Source organism: Coenobita brevimanus, chromosome 71 (genome assembly GCF_032717465.1).
Source record: "Coenobita brevimanus isolate Jiangsu-jjx chromosome 71, ASM3271746v2, whole genome shotgun sequence".
In the NCBI taxonomy this organism is placed as follows: domain Eukaryota; kingdom Metazoa; phylum Arthropoda; class Malacostraca; order Decapoda; family Coenobitidae; genus Coenobita; species Coenobita brevimanus.
In genome coordinates this window covers 29,189,360-29,214,682 of record NC_137024.1, presented here as the reverse complement: position 1 = coordinate 29,214,682, position 25,323 = coordinate 29,189,360, and the positions used below count along the sequence as shown (strand labels likewise).

The 25,323-nt window shown below is 44.0% G+C and overlaps 1 protein-coding gene across 1 annotated transcript in view; it reads right to left on the bottom strand.

The window, feature by feature from the left end:
- Positions 1-25,323, bottom strand: part of polybromo (protein) — a 740,816-nt gene that overhangs the window by 507,980 nt on the left and 207,513 nt on the right. Inside the window, exon 13 of the mRNA XM_080277986.1 lies at positions 23,360-23,704. Within this exon, the coding sequence (XP_080134112.1) occupies positions 23,360-23,704 (345 nt within the window). The remainder of the gene's footprint in view (positions 1-23,359; positions 23,705-25,323) is intronic.

The following is a 25,323-nucleotide window of genomic DNA, read 5'->3' as shown; positions in this document are numbered from 1 at the left end:
GTAGGCTTGCCTTTGCTAATAAATATCTAAACTGGGGTGAGGAGCAATGGTTGTCAGTGTTGTGGTCTGATGAGGCAACGTTTAGTGTTACCTGTAACAGAGGAGCACGCAAAGGTAGTGACCCAATTGACCCACGGTATGTAGAAAGCACAATTAAACATCCTGATTCACTCATGGTATGGGGTTGTTTCTCAGGGAAGGGTTTGGGGAAGCTTGTTGTACTTCCCAAGAACCTCAGAGTGAATCAGGATGTTTACCTGGAGCTTCTGTGTGATCATTTACCAGACTCCTTCGAGCTAACAGGTGCACGAGTGTTTCAGCAGGACGGTGCACCTGCGCACAAGGCCAAATCGGTCACCAATTGGCTTCGTGACTGTGAGGTATCATTCATGACAGACTGGCCAGGAAATAGCCCAGACCTCAACCCGACTGAAAACCTCTGGTACCTCGTAAAGAAGAGTCTCCAAGGGAAGGACGTGAGCTCTCTGCCTAAGCTGGAAGCCGCCATTCGTGACTCCTGGGACAAAATACCGCTCCAGCACCTCAGGAGCCTCGCCCTTTCACTTCCAAGACGTCTCAGGTCCGTGAAGAAACGTAAAGGCTACCCTACGAAGCACTAAAGGTAAATAAAATGCATTATTTATATGTTTTCTCAATGTTGAAAGGTTTGTTTCTCAGGAGGGACGCAGGGCGCTCCATACTTCTGACGAGCACTGTAAGTGTTATATAGTAATAGAAATATAAAGTGTGAGGGGTTTTATGAATAATAAATGACAGAGTACCAAGAGCGAACTAGTGACAGTGCGACGATCAGACGCGCTCGTAATTTCCATTGCTTTCACAGTGTTTTTTTTTTTTTTTTTGAGTATGGATCCCAAACTACTTGAAAATTGTAGAATAGTGTTTATACTGTTTGTATCTGGCTGTGGTAATCATATTACGGGTTGTCGGGAAGTGTAAAGTGGAGACTTCGTTACCCTACTTCAGAGGTCTCCACAAGTCCTACGGTAACCGACGAAGGCTCAACAATCATTCCAGGAGAAAGCTGAAGGTATGTGCCATAAGCATATGTAATTTTATTATTCTAGGACTAATAACTGATTTTTGGCAAATATTTTTTGAGAGTCTGTCGGAGCCCAAATAACCCCGCGGCACACGCAAGTCATTGGTAAACAAGCCCGCGGTGTAGGGGTTAATGACCTAGACCAGCTTGTACAGCACCCTACCCCGTATCCCTGACCGCACTGGAGAGAGCTCCAACATACTTGACCTCTTCCTTACAACTAATCCTTTTGCTTACACTGATTATCTTTTCTCTCCGTTGGGCTCCTCCAATCACAACCTTATTACCTTAACCTGTCCTATCGCTCCAGTAAGGCCTATGGACCCTCCAGAGAAACGTCGTCTGTGGCACTTTGGAGCTGCAGATTAGGAGGCCCTCAGGCAGTACTTCTTTGATTTTCCCTGGAATGATTATTGTTTCCATGGCAAGGAGCCATCCAAGTGTGCCTTGCGCATTACGGAGGTTATTCTCTCGGGTATGGAAGCATACATTCCTTTCTCATATCCTCTGACTAATGCGAGAAAGCCTAGGTTTAATCACGGTTGTTCTAATGTTGTCCGCAACAAGGAGTCCCTCCTGTTATCCTCAAGAACTGTGCTTCTGTGCTTATACCCTGCCTAGGTAAACTCTTTCACCTTTGTCTATCAACTTGTACCTTTCCTTTTTGCTAGAAGTTTGCTCTCATTCATTGAGTCCCAAAGAAGGGTGGCCATTCCCAACCCTATAACTATTGTCCAATTGCTTTAACATCCTGTATCTCAAAAGTTTTTGAGTCAATTCTTAATAGATAAGTTTTAAAGCATCTTTCCTATCACAACCTTCTTTCTGATCGTCAGTATGGGTGCCGTCAGGAACGCTCCACTGGCGATCTTCTCACCTACCTTTCAGAATCCTGGTCATCCTCCTTTAAGGACTTTGGTGAAAGCTTTGCCATTGCACTTGACATCTCAAAGGCTTTTGATTGAGTCTGGCATAAGTCTTTAATTTCCAAACTGCCCTCTTATGGTTTCTATCCTTCTATCTGTGCTTTCATCTATAGCTTCCCCTGGTCATTCTATAGCCACTGTTGTAGATGGCCATTGTTCTTCTCCTTGATCTATCAACAGTGGTGTTCCTCAGGGCTCTGTCCTATCACCCACTCTCTTCCTTTTATTCATCAATGACCTTCTAAGCTGTAATCAAACCCTATCCACTCATACGCTGATGACTCCACCCTTCACCTTTCCATTCAGTTCCTGCAATGTCCATCTCAGCAGTTACTTCAACAAACAAGGGATGAGGCTATGGTACACCTAATGTCTGACTTGGCACGTATCTCTGACTGGGGTAAAAATAATCTTGTTGCACCATCCACTCACTCGATGTAGTGCTGCTCTTGGGTGTCTGCCCTTTCCTCTCCTCTGTCCTTTTTTCCATCCATCCTCTTCTGTCTTTCTTTCCTTCATTCTTTCCTCTTCCTACTGCCTGTGGATGACTCTACACTGAGTGACAAGCCAAATGGTTTCCTGTACACCAGGAAACCATTTAATACACTGGGTGGTAACCATATAACAAAATTTTGGCACCTGGTGGTTTAGTGGCAAATAACAGCACTCCAATCGGATTGAGCCGGTGAAGGTTTATATCCAAGGGGTGGTTGGGGTTTATTGCTCACGTAATGCCACTCAGGGATGAGTGAGGCTAGTCACTCTCATTTTAAATGCCTGGACCAACTTGCCTAGCCCCGGGCTCCTATACTCTTCATGGGGCAATGTAGGATTGGATGATGGATGTAGGATGATGTTTTTAATGCATCAAAGACTCAGCTCTTACACCTATTAACCCAACAAAATCTTCCACAGGTGTACCCACTAATGTTTAATAATATTCAGCTTAATCCCGCATCATCCTTGAATATGCCTGGGGTTTCATTCACTCGGGACTTGTCTTGGAAAAATCATATTACATCTCTTGTAAAATCTGCTTTTAAGAGATTAGGTGTGCTAAGCCGTCTCCGTTCCTTCTTTACCCCTGCACAACTGTTGTCTCTATACAGTGGTTTTATCCGCCCCTGTGTGGAGTACAACTCTCATGTGTGGGGAGGCTCCCCACATACAGCTCTTCTCAATAGGGTGGAGTCAAAGGCTTTTCATCTAATTAACTCTCCTCCTCTTACTGCCTCCCTTCAACCTCCGTCTCTTCGCCGCACTGTTGCATCTTTATCTTTTTTCTATTGTTACTTCAATGGTCACTGCTCCTCTGAACTGTCTTGCTTGCATTCCTCCACCTCTACGACGGGCGCATAGCACCTGTCTAGCAGCAAACTCTCATCCCTTTTCCGTCCACCTCTCTAATGCAAGAGTTAACTGCTACTCCCAGTCCTTCATTTATGCAACAGGTCAACTCTGGAACTGTCTCCCTCTGTCTGTATTTCCTGCTAGCTATGATCTCCAGTCTTTCAAACACAGTGTGTCTATGCATCTCGAAATGATCAGATCTTGAACTTGGTTCTCTCTTGTATTTTGTTTTTCTCTTTGAGGGAACGATTATTGGAGGCTCATGGCCTTTGGTTCCTTCTTCCCATCATTGGGGAAAAAAAAAAAAAAAAAAAAAAAAAAAAAAAAAAAAACTAAGTCTCATCTCCAGTGATAACACTCTTCAAAAACTCTGGATCACAATTTGCACACTTAAATATGTCTTGAGCAACATTCAACTGAGAGGAGATAATGACGAATGCAATGAAGCACCTGCACGAGATACTGAAAACCGACTTTGAATAATGTTTCAGGCAGAGGAAAGAATGCTGGACTACGTTTGTCAAGTCAGAAGGGGCCTACTTTGTGGGAGATTAGTGTCCTAGCTCAACAGGTTAGCTATTTATATTTTTAGGGCCTAAGGCCGGATACTTTCTGCACAGACTTAATACATGATGATGAAAAAGTTAGGATTTTTTATTTTGGTTTATGACAGAATTTTTACTTACACAATGATTATGATCCTGTACAACGGCTCTCTGGTCAGTATGCAATTGCTATTTTCACTTATAAGATCGCTCTCATGCACATCAACAGTCATTTGTTTGTTCCATGATGGCAAATACCCTCGTCACTATCAGGTGTATTATAGCCTATTTGATCTTGAGCCTTAAGTTTTAGCTGGCAGCTGATTAGATGTCCGAGTGCATTCATTAGTAACGATGCATTTTAAATTAATATTTTTTTTTTTATATGGGTTTCAATAACCATTTCATTATAAGACTGCCCAAATAAAATACAGTAATCCCTCCACTATCCGACGTAATAGAGCCAAAGGCATGTCCGGAAAGTGGTCCTGTCCAGATAGTGGACACCAGCCTCCTGGGCTTGTACTTATGGACCCTAACTCAGCAAAACACCTATACAACTCCCTCTGGACATGCATAGCATCTATTTAAGACCCAAATCACACCAATAAGGGACATAATAGACTGAAATAAATGCAAAAGAACCATAAAATTAGGTTTTAGAGGTGAGTTTATACAATATTAAAACTTCTGGGTACTTACAAGTCCCTGGCTCCTGGACTGGTACTTATGGACCATAACTCAGGGAAATACCTCCCTACTGCACATGCATAGCACCTAATACACTATTCAGACCAATAAGGGACTTAAAAGAGTGAAATGAGGTGTTAGAAGTAAGTACAGTATGGAAAATACAGTACAGTACAATATGAAACATTCTGGGTACTTACAGCAAGTCGCTGGCCATCTCAATGAATAACCGCCTCCTCTCAGACTCTGACAGTAAGAAGGATTTCCTGAAGCACTTGCAGTACACTGTTCATGAAGTCTTGCACAGAACTTAGTCATTTGCACTCAGAATTCCATTCTCTTAACACTGCGCACTCTTATCTTACTTGCGCTCAATTGTACCTTAATGAAATAAGTGTTGCACTCTGCACTTTAAGTCTTTCCACTCTTGAAACCATTTTCTAAACAAAACACACTGCAGTTTATTTACGTTAAATTTACAGTCCATTAAATCTTTGTCTTTTCACTCAGAACTCAAATTCCTTAACACTATGCACTGCTTTTTTCACTGCACAACACTGTAAATTCCCGTGTGGTCTAGTGGAGAAGTTCTTGGCATCTAATCACAGTCAGAGTCTGAGAGTAGCACATGCAGGTGACCTGCGTCGCTGGGTCGTGGTGATGGCGTACCCACTGCAGACGACTCTGAAGACGCCGCAAACTCACATTGAGAGGTGACTCCACCGTGGCTGATGTGCTGGGCTGTGGCTCAGAGCATGAGGGCCTGTCTTGGGGAGGCAATGGAGTAAAGCCATGGCTGGGCACAGCGGGGGTCACGGGCCTGAAAAAGCTGTCAATCATTGATTGATGCAAGGAACGATGATTCTGACGATTAATGATGCGCTGCCTGAAAGCACACACTTCCTCCACAAGTCCCAAGGGCCCCATCTCCCTGTCGCAGTCGGGGTGTTCCAGGTAGTCCAGAACGAACTCTAGATGTTCCCGGAGTGTGCTCAGCTTGGGGGTGGCTGGAGTAGTGTCCTGCTGAGAGGAGTCAGCATCATCGTCGCCGTCCTCGTCGGAATCTTCACGCTGGGTACTGACACCTGCAACTGAAGATGCGATCTCGATATCAGACAAGGTCTGATACCCAGGATCACCCTCGTCGTCATCCAACCACTCACACACTTCGTCCACATCAACATCGTCCCCATGCGCACATAGTCGTGCATGGAAGTATTCCACGTCAAAACCTAGGAAATCATGCTCCACATCCGTTCCGAGAAGCAAAGGAGACCAACCATTTTCTAAAGTCTTGACAGGGACTTCCTTCCATGCACTGGCCCAGTTGTAAATGGCAGACTTGATGTTGTAGCGGCGAAGGTTTTCCAAAGTCCGCTGGCCTCACGTGTCCCGTCCCTCCCTGCGCTCGTCCTCGTCCTCAAGAACAACCATCACCTCGTCCAGGAACTTCCGGCAGTATAGCCGCTTTGTTGCCACGATCACTCCTTGTCCATTGGTTGGATGAGAGCTGTCGTATTAGGTGGCAGAGACATGCACCTAATCCGGCCATTCTCAGCCACCAAGTCCTTGTAGCACGGATGGGGAGGTGCATTGTCGAGGAGAAGGAGGGCCTTTACCTGGTCGCGTGGGATTCCCAGTTTCTCCGTTGGTAATGTATGACCTCCATGACGAAATGGCGGTGGAACCAGTCTTTGAAGATGAGGCCTGTGAACCATGCCTTCAAGGAATTGTACCAAATGACAGGAAGGACATCCATCACCCCACAAAGACACCGAGGCTGCTTTGCACGGCCAACAATAATGGGCTTAAGCCGGTGCATGCCGTTAGCATTAGCACAACACAAAGCAGATATCCTTTGCTTGGAGAGCTTGTGGCCAGGTACATGCTTCTCTGTCTCCTCAGCTAGAGTGTTCGTAGGCAAAGAGCGATAGAATAAACCAGTTTCATCAGCGTTGTAGACTTGACCGAGAGTGGGGCCCTCCCCGTCGATCAAGCCCTTCAACTAGTGCCCAAACTCCTCTACTCCATCCTCGTTAGCGTCCAAAGCTTCGCCAAGAGACTTACAGTGGTAAGGCCATGTCATAACTTGAACGCGAAGAGCCAACCCTCAAATGCCTTGAAGTCTAGGGCGTCGTGAAGCCTTGCGAACTTCTCAGCAGCAGCCTTCAGCTCCGTCCCACAGACTATCACACCAGCAGCACGTTGCTGTCAATACCAAATCAACGTGGAGCGGTCAACTTCAGCATACTTGGGAGTAAACATCATCTTCCTCTCCACGTTGCGTTTGCTTTTCAACAAGAAGTCAGCTGTGTACTGCATGAGTTTGTCTCGGGATCTCTTAATATCAAACAAAGTAGATCGGGCCAGGTTGAACTCACGAAGGATGCGTGACGAAGACCATCCGCATCCACTTTCTCCAATATCTCCCTCTTCTTCTCCAGAGTCAAAACCACTCTCTTCCTCTTCTCAGGCGGCGGGGCCATCATCACACACACGGAAAGGCACAAGAGCAGAAGGAGAGCTTGCAGCAGGTAAGGCACCACCACAAAAGCGAGCACGTGGGCAGCCATGGCGATGATCGTGCACTCGCGACAAGAGACAGGCGGTAAGTGGGGAGGATGCAGGGGCGCTCTAACGGACGTCAGAGGAATGACGCACCAAAACAAAGTTGTCCTGCGCTGCACGCGCCAAGTTCAAATTACGGGCGGGAAAAAGTCGGATTTTTCTGAAATTTTTGCGGTTTTCGGACCATTTTGGGCATATTGGATCCCGGGGCGATAATGTCCGGTAAGTGGGGATGTCCGGAAAGTGGGCGTCCGCATAGCATGGGGATTACTGTATAGTATTACCATTGTCATTTGCATAAATTAATTAAAAAACGGGGCTTAGATACGTGTGAAATATTGAATTCTCGGGATAGAACAAAATATGTCCAAGTAAGGCTTCACTAGTACAGTGGGTTCGCACAGTACACGAGTTGAGGGGAAGTTCATGACCTTGCGCACTGTGAATACATAATCTTATGGGAAAAATAACATGTGGGCAGGACCCCCTCAAACTTTGATATTTTTTAACCTTAGAGACATAATAAAGGGAAAATCATTATGACATACACTACAGACATAGATAAAATAGCAAAAATATGGTCAGGCACCTTCCCCATGAGCCTCTCAGTCATTTCGGCCAAAAACTCCTCGAAGTCCAATGTTGACACAAATGACACTGCATCCTCTTTTTCCTCTACAGGAACTGGATCAGACGATGTAGCTGGTTCCTCACTTTCACCTTCTTTAGGCTGCCGTGTGTAACTTGTTAAAAGTGTCTGCTTCCTGACAACTGACGTCACGATGGTCACATAGTCTGGGAAAATAGCGGTTTTGGGCCACTCTTTGCCTCTCCCTCGCACTTTGTGGGCTAAACTTGTGGATTCAAAGTTTTAGTTATGATTTTGGTCATCCATGTACCGTGGACTGTGATCACGCATACTGTGCGAGCCCACTGTCCCTTATTCTCCCCCCCCCCCCATGTTCAGGCAAATTAAGGTAAATTGTTGGGGCTGGTTAGTACTTGGATGGGTGACCGCCTGGGAACACCAGATGCTGTTGGCAACCCTACGTGTCAAGTGGGGTTGGTGGAGGATTAGTGCCCCTCCCTGTAAAACAAATAACTCTAAGCCGTTGGCCACCCCGTTTGGGATACATGGCGTCTGGCAATGAATGAATGAATGTCCTTACTGAAACTACTGAAACTTTATACAAAATCTAACCCAGTAAAACATCGTGATTCCAATGAAAAGTGACAGGTAAACAAGGGTGAAGAAGCTGTATGTCACTGTTACTTTTAAATAGACCTTACCTTGTGACAGCTGTGTTGTAAGTTGAAAACAGATATTCGACACTAAAAAAATATAAAACTTATTGATGATGCAAAAGTAGAAAGCATAATGCAAACTGATGTGACAGCAAAACACTCCCAAGTAAATATGAATATTTTTCTGCTTAGTCATGCGGGACATCCCATGAGCAGCCTACCCCCGCCACATCTATCATTCATCAAAAGTCAGGGAATACGTTATATTTCACTGCACTTCCAATGTTTTGCTAGGTTTTATTTCACATGATGTCACAGTAATGACATAATTTACCTTAATTTGCCTAGACATGGGGGGGGGAAATCAAGGTACTGTACTTGTAAATCTTTACCTGGATGTGTTTTGTTTAGTGCCAAGAATTTGAAATTTCACATGTATCAAGGTCGTGCGATAAACTTAGTATGGCCATGTTTTTAAGTTAATGTATGTACAGTATATGACTATACATAATATTTGGGCATTCTTACCATCAAACTGTTACTGAAACCCATAAAATAAAAATATCTTAAAATAAGTTGTTAATAATGAATGCACTTGAGCAACTAATCAGCTGCCAGCTTTCGAAAGATTAAGGCTCCTCTCTTCTCAGATCAGATCAAATAAGATAGTGTCACTCATGGAACAATAATGTGGTGTTGGAGTCTGAGCAGCAAGTGAAGTAGGTGAAGTGAAATAATCACCAGTTTAGGTGTGAAAGAAACTTGTCTTTCATTTTCATTTTTGAAGGCTCCAACAAGCTTAAATGCGCCGACCTTGGTCACCTAATGGCGGCTCTCCATGCTGCTCAATCTCTGGCAGCTTCCTTATTTAGTCCTTTAACCCTGAGGTCACACTAAATGACATCCCAGGACTTTTTTGGTTTACCTCTCACTACCCTACCCTCAACATTAACACTTCTCAATTTCTGCACCCATTTAACATCCACCATCCTCTCCACACGCCGAAACCATATCAATCTACCTCTCCTCATCACAACACCAATAAACTCCAGTCTCATCGTACCTCTTAACTCTTCCCCCAGGCCTTGCACTCAAGGACGCACTGCACATCCACCTAATCAGAGGAGTAGACTGTAGCACCAGTCGAGCAGGGCAGTACTCCCGAGGTGGATGGAAAGCTGATGACAGGGAGTGCTGGAGCTCCCGTTTCATCAGCCCTCAGGACTAGTTCCTGACCATCCCCCTTTGCTGAACTTTTTCAGTGTCTCAGTTACACAGAGAGTAGGCCAGCATGCTCTCCAGTACAAATTTCTCTAACTATCTTCACCAAACTACATGCACAGTACACACTACACTTCCTATTCAAAAATCAACAAAAATGGCGTCTACTAATCAAGCCTCGGAGTCCCCAGGGGGGGGGGACCATAAATGCCCCCGCCATCTGCCCCTCTCCCGGTGATGACTCGAGGTGCCTGGAACCACTGTCTGACTCTCTTCTTCTTCATTTCTGCAACATTCGCGGCCTTTCATCTAACTTTTGCTCTGTTGAGCACCACCTCTCCTCCTCTAAACCTCACCTTCTTTTTCTGACGAAGACTCAGCTGTCTGAGGCAACAGACAGCAAACCCTTTTCTGTATCCTCCTACTTTCTCTATACAGTAATCCCGCATTTTTTGCGGATTTTTTGTCTACGGTTTTGCCCTCTCGCGGCTTTTCTTAGCATTAATAAGTTCAACTAAAATATCCTTGAATATACAGAAAACAAAAAATTTGAAATTCCCGCAGCTTCTAATTGTAGCGCGGTAAACTCACGCCACCCTCTGTCCCTTTCCCGCGGCCCCTCTGCCAGTGTTACCATATCTAGCATAATTTTATTCTTTTAGCATAATTTTGATCAAGTTTTCGAGTCTGGAATATTTTTTAGCATATTAGAAGTTTTAAAATCATTCTAGCATAATATAGAATGGAATGGAATATTTTTGGAATAATTTTATAAAAGCTACAAATCAGAGAGAGAGAGAGAGAGAGAGAGAGAGAGAGAGAGAGAGAGGGAGAGACGAATAAAGTAAGATGTTTGAATAGTTGGTTACTTTCAGTTTGGGCTTGGTTGGGTTTGATTAGGTTAGGTTAGGTTAGGTTGGATTAGGTTAGGTTCGGTTTGGTTCGGTTAGGTTAGGATAAGTTTGAGCTTTGTACTTTACCCATGAAACCTAGGTTTTTCCGATGGATTTTGGTATGATTCATTCGATTTTCAGCTTCATTTCAGTCGAAAATGACCATTTTCTGTGTTTCCCCCCCTCCCTATAACCCCCGATTCCCCAAAGATGCCCCATTATTGCAGGGGGATGGGGGGGTCATATCTCAAAATCTGGTTATTTCCGACGGAAATGATGCTCAAAATCGAATGAATCACATCAAAATCCATCAGAAAAACCTAAGTTTCGTGGGAAAAAGCAGTATGGGCAGAAAACCGATATTTACCCTCTTACTGTATGTAGGTTCATTTTAATATTTTCATAGTAAACAATACATAATTAATATGTTGCACGAATATGTATAGAATTTTATCATTTAGCTTCAAGTTAGCATAATTCATTTTTTACTTGGAACAAATTTGCTCAATCTAGCATAATTTTTTCACTGCCCTAGCATAATTTCGTTGTTTGGGTATGGCAACACTGCTCCCTGCCACGCATTCCTCTCAGTCCAGGCCTGACTGCCTCACGAGACTGGTGTACTTGCAACCGCACTATGATATGAGCCTCTTGCCTCCCACTTGCTTTCCACATGGCCCCAGGACGTAAGCCAGCCTCACCAAAGGCTAATAATACAATTAGTAAGAACTCCAAAGTGACAAAACGATCAAGAAAAGTTATGACAGCAGAGAAAATTGTGTTACTGTACAAGCTAAGAAACGACCGTGGGAGTGTTTGCTATCACCAGTTAATGCATCTTTTTATTTTGTACTGTTTTGTGAATAAATGTGTAGATAATTGTGTATTACAGTACGGTGTTTACGTTTTTCCTTCATAATGGAGTATGTGCTTTCAATCTTGTAAGAAGGTATTTCGGGATGAGTATGGAGGTTTCGGGACAATTCGCAGTCACAACAAACACAAAACAATTCGCCTTCATTAATGAAGATAGCTATGGGTGACGCTAGAATATAATTCAAAGGCAACTACAGCGAGGATGAAACAAGTTAATTATTGACTAAAGGAGCAACTAATAAATAATATCCAGAACCTACGCTACTGAACACAGTCTTTGCTAGATCCCCCTGAAATATAGTTATTAAAGTATTGATTAATTAATAATAAGTATACTGATAAAGGTATTGATTAGTATATTTAAAGAATGGCGGGGAATCGTCCAGGGTGCGAATTGTTCTGAAGGGGAATCGTCCATGTTTTGACGGGGAATTGTCTGACGGCGAATTGTCTCGCAATCAGTATGGACATGGACTGTGTGATGGGCAGCATGGTGGACACAAGTGTAAGATTCAATTGTTAATAGAGTATTAGCGGAATTGAATTTTCGCGGGGGTTACAAGAATGTAACTACCGCGAAATATGCGGGATTACTGTACTCATTTCAAAGCCAAAGGTGGCTGTTGTGTATACATACGCAACGACTTATCTTGCTCTCGTGTTCCTGAACTTGATTCTTCTGAATTCTCCACACTCTGGCTTCGGCTTTCCTGTCATTCTCTGACTAAATATATCTGTGCTGTTTACTTATCCCCTAATTCTACTGACTATCAAAAATTCTTCGACTATCTTACTTCTACGATGGAACACATTCTGTCCATTTCTCCTTTCTCTGAAATCTCCATTCTTGGAGATTTCAATGTTCACCACCACCTTTGGTTCTCCTCTCCTTTCACGGATCCACCTGGTGAACAAGCCTACATCTTTTCTATCCTTAATGACCTAGAGCAGCTTGTACAGCACCCTACCCGTATCCCTGACCGCCTTGGAGAGAGCTCCAACATACTTGACCTCTTCCTCACAACTAATCTTTCTGCTTACTCTGTTAATCTTTTCTCTCCGTTGGGCTCCTCCGATCACAACCTTATTACCTTAACCTGTCCTATCACTCCAGTACGGCCTGTGGACCCTCCAGGGAAACGTCGTCTGTGGCATTTTGGAGCCGCGAACTGGGAGGCCCTCAGGCAGTACTTCTTTGATTTTCCCTGGAATGATTATTGCTTCCATGGCCGTGAGCCATCTGAGTGTGCCTTGCGCATTACGGAGGTTATTCTCTCGGGCATGGAAGCATACATTCCTTTCTCATATCCTTTGACTAACGCAAGAAAGCCTTGGTTTAATCACGCTTGTTCTAATGCTGTCCGCAACAAGGAGAAGGCCTACAAAAGGTACCGGAGCCAACCCACCCCTGAATCACATCATCTTTACGTTTCTGCCCGGAATTGTGCTAAGTCTGTTCTTCGCTCTACTAAAAATAATTTCATCCATACTAAATGCTCTCAACTCTCCAACTCGAATTCTTCCCGCTCCTTCTGGCACCTTGCCAAAAATCTTTCTAACAACTTTACCTCATCATCCTTCCCTCCTCTTTTCTACTCTGATGGCTCTGTAGCTAGTTCTTCTACTGATAAAGCAGATCTCTTTGCACAGACTTTCTCCTCCAATTCCACCTTAGACGATGCCGGTGCTGTTCCTCCATCACTTCTCCCCTCTGACTTCCTCATGGCTGACATTAAAATTTCTTCAGTTGATGTATTTTCTGCCATCACTGGCCTCAGTACTAACAAGGCATATGGGCCTGATGGGGTCCCTCCTGTTGTTCTCAAGAACTGTGCTTCTGTGCTTACACCCTGCCTAGGCAAACTCTTTCGCCTTTGTCTGTCAACTTGTACCTTTCCTTCTTGCTGGAAGTTTGCTCTTGTTCAGCCAGTCCCAAAGAAGGGTGACCACTCCCAACCCTCCAACTATCGTCCAATTGCTTTAACGTCCTGTATTTCAAAAGTTGTCGAGTCAATTCTTAATAGAAAAATTTTAAGGCATCTTTCCTATCACAACCTTCTTTCCGATCGTCAGTATGGGTTCCGTCAGGGACGCTCCACTGGCGATCTTCTCACCTACCTTTCAGACTCCTGGTCATCCTCCTTTCGGGACTTTGGCGAAAGCTTTGCCATTGCACTTGACATCTCAAAGGCTTTCGATCGAGTCTGGCATAAATCTTTAATTTCCAAACTGCCCTCCTACGGTTTCTATCCTTCTATCTGTGCCTTCATCGCTAGCTTCCTTTCTGGTCGTTCTATAGCCGCTGTTGTAGACGGACATCGTTCTTCTCCTAGATCTATCAACAGTGGTGTTTCTCAGGGCTCTGTCCTATCACCAACTCTCTTCCTTTTATTCATCAATGATCTTCTAAGCTGTACATCTAACCCTATCCACTCATACGCTGATGACTCCACCCTTCACCTTTCCATTCGGTTCCCGCAACGCCCATCTCAACAGTTACTTCAAGAAACAAGGGATGAGGCTATGGCACACCTAATGTCTGACATGGCTTGTATCGCTGACTGGGGTAAAAATAATATGGTTGTCTTTAATGCATCTAAGACTCAGTTCTTACACCTATCAACCCGACAAAACCTTCCACAGGTATACCCATTAATGTTTAATAATATTCAGCTTAATCCTGCATCATCCTTGAGCATGCTTGGGGTTTCATTTACTCGGGACTTATCTTGGAAAGACCATATTACATCTCTTGTAAAATCTGCTTCCAAGAGATTGGGTGTGCTAAGCCGACTCCGCTTTTTCTTTACCCCTGCACAAATGTTGACTCTATACAGAGGTTTTATCCACCCCTGTGTGGAGTGCAACTCTCGTGTGTGGGGAGGCTCCCCACATACAGCTCTTCTCAGTAGGGTGGAGTCGGGGGCTTTTCGTCTCATTAACTCTCCTCCTCTTGCTGACTCCCTTCAACCTCTGTCTCTTTGACGCACTGTTGCATCTTTATCTCTTTTCTGTCGCTACTTTGGTGGTCACTGCTCCTCTGAACTGTCTGCTTGCATTCCTCCGCCTCTACGACGGGCGCGTGGCACCCGTCTGGCAGCAAACTCTCATCCCTTTTCTGTCCAACTCTCTGATGCAAGAGTTGACCGTTGCTCCCAGTCTTTCATTTGTGCAACAAGTCAGCTCTGGAACTGTCTCCCTCTATCTGTATTTCCTGCTGTCTATGATCTCCAGTCTTTCAAACGCAGTGTGTCCAGGCATCTCAAAATGATCGGATCTTGAATTTGGCTCTCTATTGTATTTTGTTTTTCTCTTGGAGGGAACTGTTACTGCGGGCCATGGCCTTTGGTTCCTTCTTCCTCGCATTAAAAAAAAAAAAAAAAAAAAAAAAATCACTGCCATTTCTGTTCATCTGAGCCTGTGAATACCCTCTTCTTTACTGCCCTGGTCTCACTACCATACAACATTACAGTCCAAACACATGCTGCATACAAAGATCCCTTAGCACGTGGGGAGAGCCCTCTCAATGTCAGGAGAGACAACAGCTCCCTCAACTTCTTCTAACCACTCCTCACTCTAGCCACAGAGCTAGCTCCTGCCTCACCTCCAGTGCAAAAAATGTTTCCCAAATAACAAAAAAATTTCTCTTCCAAACACTCAAGAGACTCACCAGAAAACTCAATCCCTTCATGCCTGGCAATATCCACATGCTCTCCCCTACACATCACACACATGAAATCAGCGTTATCTCACAGTTTACCTCTAATACCACTACATCTCCTATGCACCCACTCATCACAAACAATGCACAAGATGTAATTACCTTCCATGCCCTTGTGACAAATTGAACATGGTCACTCTCTCTCTTTCATAGTACAGTTAAGTCGCCTAAGGCATGGCTAACTGGTTCTGGATCGAGCCCATGCCACAGAAAACCACACCATACAAATAACTAAACCTATGTGAAAAACACAATTTGGTTCTGGACGTTTGCCCAAAGTCCCCCTTTTCACCCCACTTTTCCCTATTTTCCCCACTTTACACAAGCAATAAGTCAAACAAAAATGAAAACCCATCTGAATCACCTCCTGTGTCAGTTCAAGTCATCTCCAAGACCATAACAAACACTATCATACCAATACAGGCAGTGTTACTCACGTACAGTAAATCGTTGCAACAACACAATAATCACACTTACATAACGTTGGCCTGGTGCTACACGATGTATACTGTAGTACGATGCTTGGCTGAGAGGTGATGATAGCAGGTGGACACACGTGAATGAATGGAAAAGACGGGGCTTTGAAGGGGTGGCAGGACTGCGCAACTGAACCAAAACAATGCTCTGCATGCCGGGGCCGCCATCTTGCCTGAGACGAGCGACAGTCACCTTGTGTGTGCCTGGCGCTTCATACGGAATATTCTGATGGCAATATCGTTATAGTAGGAAATTCATCGTAAATTGGATTTTGGGGTGTAACTTTTTTGTTATCATTGATCTTTGTGGTAGGTAGGGGCGCTCACCATCCACTCACTCGATGTAGTGCTGCTCTCGGGTGTCTGCCCTTTCCTCTCCTCCATCCTTCCTTCCTTCCATCCTCTTCTGTCTTACTTTCCTTCATTTTTTCCTCGTCCTTCTGCGTAAAGGTGACTTTACACTCCCTCTTCTGTTTTTCTTTCCTTCATTCTTTCCTCTTCCTTCTGCCTGTGGGTGACTCTACACTGAGTGACAAGCCAAATGGTTTCCTGTTCGCCAGGAAATCATTTACTACGCTGGGTGGTAACCATATAACCAAATTTTGGCGCCTGGTGGTTTAGTGGGTAATTACAGCACTCCAATCGGATTGAGCCAGTGAATATTTATATTCAAGGGGTGGTTGGGGTTTATTGCTCACATAATGCCACTTAGGGATGAGTGAGGCTGGTCACTCTCATCGTAACCCCTCAAGGCCGATGCATATGATCATGCTTTTGTGTAATTTGACATGCCAGCCTATCCCACATGTTCATTAAAGACACAAACAACTGGGGGAGGGTAACTCCACCCCATTGGTGACGTATATGGGATCAGACCAATGACAGGTGGTATGGCGTGATTGGCCCCCTAGGGTGGGGGAGAAGGAACTCCCCTCACCACCGTCACCTTACCTCCCTCAGCCACATTGCGTCATCTCCACATTGTCCCCTGCCAACCAACCATATCCCAACATACCCCCTACAAAGGTGTGTGTGCATAGCAACCCTTCTCCCCTTTCCCTCCTCCCCTATTCCTCCCCCCTCCAGCCATACACACTCCATCTCCACTATTCGCCTGGCTTGTTTTGTTGCTATGGGTGTATGCCACACTGACAGCATGTCCTACCAACTCTAGGGAACATTTCACATTGACATTAGTTATGTATACTGTATATAATTATTTACAGTAAATAATGCATTTTCTGTACATTTTCTATTTTTGGCCATGGGGGATTGGTAACTTTTTTGCATCTTTGACAGGCGATCATGCAATAACTATTTGGTCAATCTGGCTGAAACATGCACTTGCAGGTGTGTAAATTCAGTCTCTTGAACTGTGGAAGAAAAATCTTTAACTTGGTGAGAGTCGAAAAACTGACCCTGTTTTGCGGCTGGAGGGACAGACCTGCTGAGCAAATTGCGTACTTTAGGGGTTAAATGTCAGGACCAACTTGCCTAGCCCCAGGCTCCTACACTCCTTATGGGGCAAAGTAGGATTGGATGATGGATGGATGGATGTAGTGAATTATCGTATACCGGTTCAACGTATAACGAGTAGTGACTGTACTGTACGTACCTGACTCCGACGACGATGGTGCTTAAGTGGAAGGGGTAGGGTTAACGAGTAGTGACTGTACTGTAAGTACCTGACTCCGACGACAATAGTGCATAAGTGAAAGGGGTAGGGTTGGAGGTTCCAAGGCAAGAGGTGCATTTCAAACCTTGCTGTGCCCGTGCCACAGGTATAGTTTATGCGTGTGGTTCATTCTGGGGAGTCTGGCACCTTGACGTGTCATAGAAAACTGTGCCATAGAAGCACGGGCCATTGATGACTTGACTGCACCACCCCCAGCCCTAGATACCATCACTTTTGTTTTATCTGCATTTACTCTAAGCCCTTGTGCCCCATATCATCTCTCCACTTACTAAATCTTTCCTCTGCCTTCTTTCCTTCCATTCTCTGCAACCAACACCAAATCACCAGCATACATCTCGCATGGAAGTCAATTTCTGAAGTGACGTGAGAGGGCTTCAAGTGCCATGATAAACAACGAGAGGCTCAAAACTGGCCCCTGGTGCACACCAACATCCACGGAAAACTCATCACTCAAAATCTCCATTCACCTGTGCCTGGGTGTGAGCACCCACATACATGGCCATAACCACCCTAACCAGCCACTCCTCAATCCCAAGCTTTCTCACTGCCCACCTCATCACCTCTCTAGGAACTCAAAGGCCTTTTCCAGATCAACAAAGTACAGTTCCCTCTTCTTTCCTATATATTTCTCCTGAAGGCGTCGAACAATGAATATGACATCAGTGGTACCTTTGCCTGGCATAAACCCAAACTACATCTCATCAATATTCACTTTTTCTCTTAACCATACCTTTGAGAACTCTCTCCATTACCTTCATTATCTGGTCCAAAAGCTTTCCACCTCTATAATTTCCTCTTTCCACGGCATCACCCTTCCCCTTGTGCACATTTACAATTACACTCTTCAGCCAATCATCTGAGACAACACTCTCATATACAACTGTATTTCCCAAGTCAGTGACTATCCTCACTCCTATATCTCCTGAGGCTTTCAACATTTCAATAGTCAACCCAGACACACCTGCTGCCTTCCCCACCTGCATCCTGCCTATTGCCTCATTCACAGTAGCAGAGTCAATCAAAGGCCAAGAGCCAGACACTGAATCTGCTGACTCCAAACCTTCCCTGTCCCAGTCAAACTCCTCATTCAACAACCAGCTGTAATGCTCTCTCCAGCATTTTTAATATCCCCACTGTTCACCACAACCATCCCTTCATCATTCTTCACACAATGCTCAGCTATGATATCCCTGTTCTCCCTCTTCATCTGATCTGCTACCTTAAAAATCATATTCTTCCCCTCCATACGATTTAGGTTATCAAGTAAAAGTCTCTGTAACTCAGGCTTTGCCCTGTAAACCTCTTTTCTAGCCCTACGTTTGGCAGCCAAGTATTCCTCATTGCTACCTCCCTTCTTCCATTCCTGGAAATGACTTCCTTTCTCTTTAACTGCAACTTCTACACCCTTATCCCACCACCAGGTTACACTGTGTCTTGGTGGGCCTCTTGTCCATCCACATACTGACTCAGTAACTCTCAAGAGGTTGGTCTTGAGGGCTTTGTACTGTACATTAACACTTCCATCATCGTCTCCCTGTTCAGCCACCACTCTCCTCATCGGGCTGTAGAAGACATCCCTTACTGCTTGGTTTTTCAACTTCCATACTTTTCTCCTAGGTGCATAAGTCCTCTTTTTCATCACCCGCTCCTTAACCCTTTAAACGCGGATCGTCACATTTGCGACGCTCGGCGAAAAGGACATAATGGCAGATCGTCGCGTTTGCGATTCTAGTAAATTTTGAATAACCGTGGGCAAGCAGGCTCCAGCTGGTATTGTCCATCAGTACCACCACCCTTTAGCTACAATTAGCATACTTTACCTTTGTACTACTGACCTCCGTTGTTGCCAAGTATCGCGTTTTTCCCCTCTCCCCCCCCACCATGGCCCGGCCAGCCTGGCTGTGATACATGGCAGCGCTCTGACTGCTCAGAACTGTAAATCTGCGCTCTCCTCTCACAAGCAGTTTATGCTAATAGGAAACGCTTGTTTCCCCAGTTGTAACACTAGCTTTTTTTCGCACGGTTTGCCCCTGTTTAGCGTCAGTTTACCGCAGGCTTTCAAAGTGACATTATGGTGAGTTCTAGCTCTTCCGAGTCAGTGCAAGCGGCCGACAGGAACAAGAATAAAGTGACGGGCGTAAGGCAGAATAAAAAGCGCGCCGCGGTGATCTTTTGGGAAGTAATATGACTGAAAATAATGTAGTACACATGTGTTTAGCTGTGAAAATGGAAATGTTCGTTGAGTGACGGGAAGACCACCGCTGCGCTGCATGTCGGCCATACGCTTCGTTGATTTTAGCCTTATTTTCAGTGCTTATTGTACAAATACGGATTCCAAACTACCTTTACATTATAGTATAAAGTTTACTGTGACAGAATGAGGCTGCGGTAGAGGGGAAACCGGGTTGCTGGAGGTGTGAAAGTGAAGATTTGGTTACCCAACTTTGCAAGTCTCCACAAGTCCTTGGGTAGTCCACGAAGGCTCAACACCTGTCTCTGGAGAAAGCTGAATGTAAGTACTATCTGCCATACCAAGTATAATGTTCTAGGGTTACTCTCTGATTTTTGGCTAATATTTTCCTACAGGTACTCAGACCGCGATACAACCCTCCATTCGGGGGGGGGGGGGGGGGGGGGGGGCGACTGTTCACGGCCGCGTTTAAGGGGTTAGGCACCAAGTCACATATCAATAACTTCTGTTGTTGCACACAGTCCTTGCTCCCTGTAACTTTAACATCCTTCACTAACCTCATATAAACCCTATTGACCAGGAAATGGTCTACCTGGCTTCTATTTCCCCCATACTCATACATAATCAACCTACTCACTCTTTTCCTAAAATGTGAGTTGCACACAATCATGTTCATTGCCTCCCCAAACTTGAGTATCCTTTCCCCTTCCTCATCTCTTGTACCATATGCACATCCCCCATGTACTCCTTTGTATCCTTAAGCTGCTTCACCTACATGACCTATGACTCCTCCTCTAATACTAATATTTCATCATACCACTTACTACACATATTAAGTTATCCTAAAATCTATCCTTCTCTACCTCATCCGGGCGTGCCTGTGAAGCATACGTCAATACAATTGCAAACACCATCCCACCGAAAGAAATTCTCATTACTATTATCCTATCACTCTCTCATAACATTCATGACATATTCCAACCAATTCTCCCTAACCAACACACCCACATCCCTATATCCATCTTTAGACTTATTTTTGGTTGTAAGCAGTAAGTGAAGGAGGTTTAGGACCAAGTACAAGTATTTGGACCTGGACTTGCATACAAAACTGTGAGAAGTAGAAGTCATACTTGATGGTTCAAAAACCAACTGAGGGCAATTTTAATTTATTATTTTTTTAAAGAGTATAGGTTACATGGTTATAGGCTCTCTCCCTATGCCCACTGAACCCATGTTATACTGACTTCACTGCATGTTAAATTGCTGGGCGATGGGTTTTCACTTGACGTAACTTCAATGTATAGCAAGGTATTACTGTTATGAACCAGTAAAGCGTGCTTGGTATGCAAGTGATGAGCAAGTGAGTGCCATGTTATCACAGTTTTCCTCCAATATAAAAAATATTATAAGCAGAATCTTTGATTTTTAATTGCTAGAGATGATGCCAAAAAACAGTGTTATGACATAAAATTTTTTAAAATTTGATTTCATAAGTGTGGAATTCACTGACTAAAGCCAAACACTCCCTTGGAAAACTCAAGCTTCCACGGGGTTCCTATGCCTTTATGGGTGAGTTTTAGCTGACAACAAAATTTATTGAATGAATGTATCAAGTCTGCTTCACACAGGAGTAATGTCATTAGCTTCTGCTTAATGTGCAGGGCAAGGCCGGGCTGCTTCCTAACTTAACTAAGAGTAAACATTGCTCGCTTGTAACAACCATGGAGACATAATGTATCCCTGTTTTAATTCAACATTCAGATCAAAGAACTCAGTCCATTCTCCATACACGCTGCAACCCTAGCGCCTTCAAACATACTCCTGACAACTTTCAGCAACTTTCCATCTACTCCATATATTTTCTGTATTTTCAAAGAGCCTTGTCTATCTACTCCACTGTACGCTTTCCCCAGTTCCATCATGGCAGCACACAGCTTCTTTCCCTTTTCCACTAAACATTTAAACAAGAATAATGGTGTGTGATCTACGAAACCTCTTCCCTTCCTAAAACCACCTTGTTCTTCACCAGCTAACTGCTTTATTTCCTTAACTCTGTCAACATACATCCTACCATAAATCCTTCCTATTACACTTAGAAGACAAATACCCCCAAATGTCACACAGTTCCCATTCTTCTTTTCCTTTGTACAGGGGAACTATTATATCTGCCTTCCAATCTTCTGGGACCCTACTTTCCTACCAGGCCAAACTGCACATCTTCCATACTTTTTCCATCATTAACTTACCTTTGTGGTTTCACATTTTGCCACACTCCATCAATTCCTGGGGCTTTACTGAATTTTACTTTCTTCACTGGTTCACATGCTTCCATCCTACTGACCTCTTCCTCCCTTCTTGCCTCTTTTTTCCTAGTCAATCCCCAACCACCCATCTTTATGCTAATTTGTTCTCTATATTTAACAATTCCTCAAAATATTCTCGCTGCTACCTACCTCATTCTTTTTTCACCAAGATTCTGACAATTTTTTTTATTTCACCACTCCACTATTTTTAATCACCTTGTCTTACTTTCTCGGCCTTCCTAATCAGTTTCTTATATTACCTCCATTTTACAATCAGACTTCTTCCAAACTCTTCATCCACTCTTCTCTTACTCTCTCTTACTGATCTTTTCACTGCTCTCCTCCTCTTTCCAAATAACTCCCTTTTCTGTCTCACCACATTCTCCATTCCTCTACTTCCCATCCAACCACTATGCATTTTCTTTTGCCCTTCCATAGCTTGCTGCACCTATTCATTCCACCATGCAGTTCCTAGCACTAGCACTCCTTTATGTCTTCTCTTCACCCCACACTACCTCACATGTTGCACAGATTTCATCTATGAATATCTTAAACATGCCTTCCACCTCCTCCATCTGCTCCAAATCATATCTATGAATATCTACCCAAACGCTCCTCCACATCTTTCTTGTATTCTGCCCCCCCCCTCCCCCTTCCTGTAGCCTTTCCACTCAACCTGCACGAACTGTTACCTTCAGTCTTTCTCTACCTCTGTTCACTCACCACATTTGCACCTCTATCCTAGACACTACAATGTAGTGATCAGATAGTCCACTCCCCCAAACTCTATACACTCTCATATCCAGTAACACTCTCATATCCAGTACATATTTTCACATCTGTTCATTCACACACACACTTCATCAATCACTGCCTTACATTAAACCAACTTACCACCAATCCTCCTTATCACTCACCATATATATCTGTGGATAAATCTGTGCCACAAGATGGTATTGGCTATGACTACGCCCCTCCCGGCATATCTGTCCACCAGAGCACCACCACCCCCATCCACTTCAGTGGGTACACCGCAATGATCAATCGCCCTATCTGTTCTAAAATTCCCCATTTTTCTATTCATATCTCCAATCACAAACACTCTTACAAACTTTATAGAATTTCTCAACATATAAACAGAGAGAACTCCTGTATAAGTTTTGTATCATTTTTCCACTTTTATCTATACAGCAAATCTATAGCATGTAATAATCCACAGTGTAGTCATTTTTTTCCTTGTACTGCCATCAACTTTCTATTCACTCTTCAAGGTCTCTATCTCACTTTTCTTTTCTTTTCCTTCATGCTTCAGGTGCATTACATTTCTGGTTTAAACTGGAACAAATTATAAATGTCTCAGTCCTTGGCAATAACAATAATTGTGACACTTTTTGCCATATTTGCTGTCCCAGGTTTCTCCTGGGCATGGTGAAAACATCTGATATTTGCCAAAATAACATGCAAAGTACATTAATATGTGTGTAAAGTGTTGAACATTTTATATGGGCAGGATTATACCAAAGTCATGGACAGAGAAAACTAAAGTCTCACTTCAAACTTCTACTATGTTTTACGGCAGCATGGTGGTGACTGACCTCATAATAATCAGGGTAGAGTGCTTTTGATGGCAGCTTGAGGAACACTTCTGAGAGTTGGCGGCTGTCACTGTCCCTGAACTCCCTGATGCTGGAATAGAGTGCCTTGATGTGTTTGGTGCTAGAGGAGGGGAGGCGAGGGGCCGGAGTGCGCTTCATCTGCTTCACACCAGCACCCACACTCACCAACCCACCACAGCTGCTGCCGCTGCCACCACCACTAAAACCACCTCCACCACTGGCACTGCCACTGCTGAAACGGGTAGAGGAGCCCACACCAATAGAGGCCACGCTAACAGTGCCTCCATCGCCCTGGTTCAGCTCACGAATCTTCTCATTTAGTACCTAAAATATACGGTCATAATATAGTACTGTACTGTGCACTCAACTTCATGAAATATCAGGGCTCTTGCTAACTGCCGATGGTTGCGAGCCATTTGGCTCCTAAGGTTTCAGATTTAGAAGCCAAATAAATTTTTAGTTGCCAAACTGACTATGAACTGAAATATTTTATGAGCAATAAATTATTTAATTACACATTGTGATGATCAGAATCATAAAATAAGGTTTTAAACATTCACAATGGTCACAAGAAAAGAGTTAATAATTGATCACAACGTGCTTTTTTGTTCATTTAAGTGAGATCTACTTATTTTGTAGTTTACTGGGTTTTGATGTGGATGTATTTTCTCCTCGCCAAAAGGCGACTTGCATGTAAAATTTGTTCGCCAAAGGGAAAAAATACCCGCATTTGCGAGCTGTGGCTCGCCAAACAAGAGCCCTGAATATGTGACATTACTGTTGAAAAAACTGCAGTTTTACATGCACTGTAGTGATACACAAACAATATACACAATAAAACTAACAAATTTACCTTAACTTTTAAGTGAAAAACTATCAACACTACTAGTTACATCCGCAACTTTGAAATTACAGAGAAAAAAATGATAGCTACAAAATCTATCTATCTATCTAACTATTCCCAGACACCTTAACACCACAAGGGGTGGCCACAAACAAATCACCTCCAAGTTGCCCTGTCTCCTGCCATTTCACTGCCCTGCTCCCAGATCACACACCCGATCTCTCATATACTTCTCCAATCCATCTCTCCATCTCATCCTTGGCCTCCCCTTCCCTCTCTCCCCCTCCACTCACTCACATACACTCTCCTCATCAGTCTCTCACTCTCCATCCTCTCCACACGGCCAAACAACCTCAATGTGTTTCTCCTAATGCTTCCCATCACATCCACATCCACATCACAATGCTCCTTCACTTCCTCATTTGTCAGTCTGTCTCTCAATGTGACTCCACATACTCCTCTCAAATAACTCGTTTCCACTACTCACACTCTTGACTTGTGTCCCTCCAACAAGGTCCAAGCTTCACTTGTGAGAGAATAGGAGTATGGATGTGGTATAACGATGGAAGTGGGTGAGAATGAGAGGACAAAAGAAGGAGTGTGTATTGTTGTGTACAAGAGATGGAAGGAAAATATAAGAGGATGGATCAGTTGGCTCAAGAACTGTGTGGGTAAGATTGAAAGTTGGACTACAAATGTGGGCGATTGTGTGTGTGTGTATGCGCCAAAGCACGATCGTGCAAGCAGAGTGAAAAAAGAATTCTGGACAAATGTGGAAGCATGAATGGAAAATTTTGCAAGGAATAAGAAAGTGTTTTTGATTGGAGACATGAATGGAAAAACAGGGAATGTGAAGGTGGATGGAATAGTGGGTGAGTGGGGTGTGCCTGCAGAAGTGGATGAGAATGGCAGTGACCTAGTGGACATTTGTGCCAGGAGGAGGTTGGTGATAGCTAATACCCTCTTCAGATACAAAATGATCCACAGATATACATGGTTAGTGATGAGAAGGGTAGGTGGTGAACTGAATGAACGGAAGGCAATGACTGATTACCATATGCATATGTGGATGACAGAATGAGAAGGTGTGTAATGGATG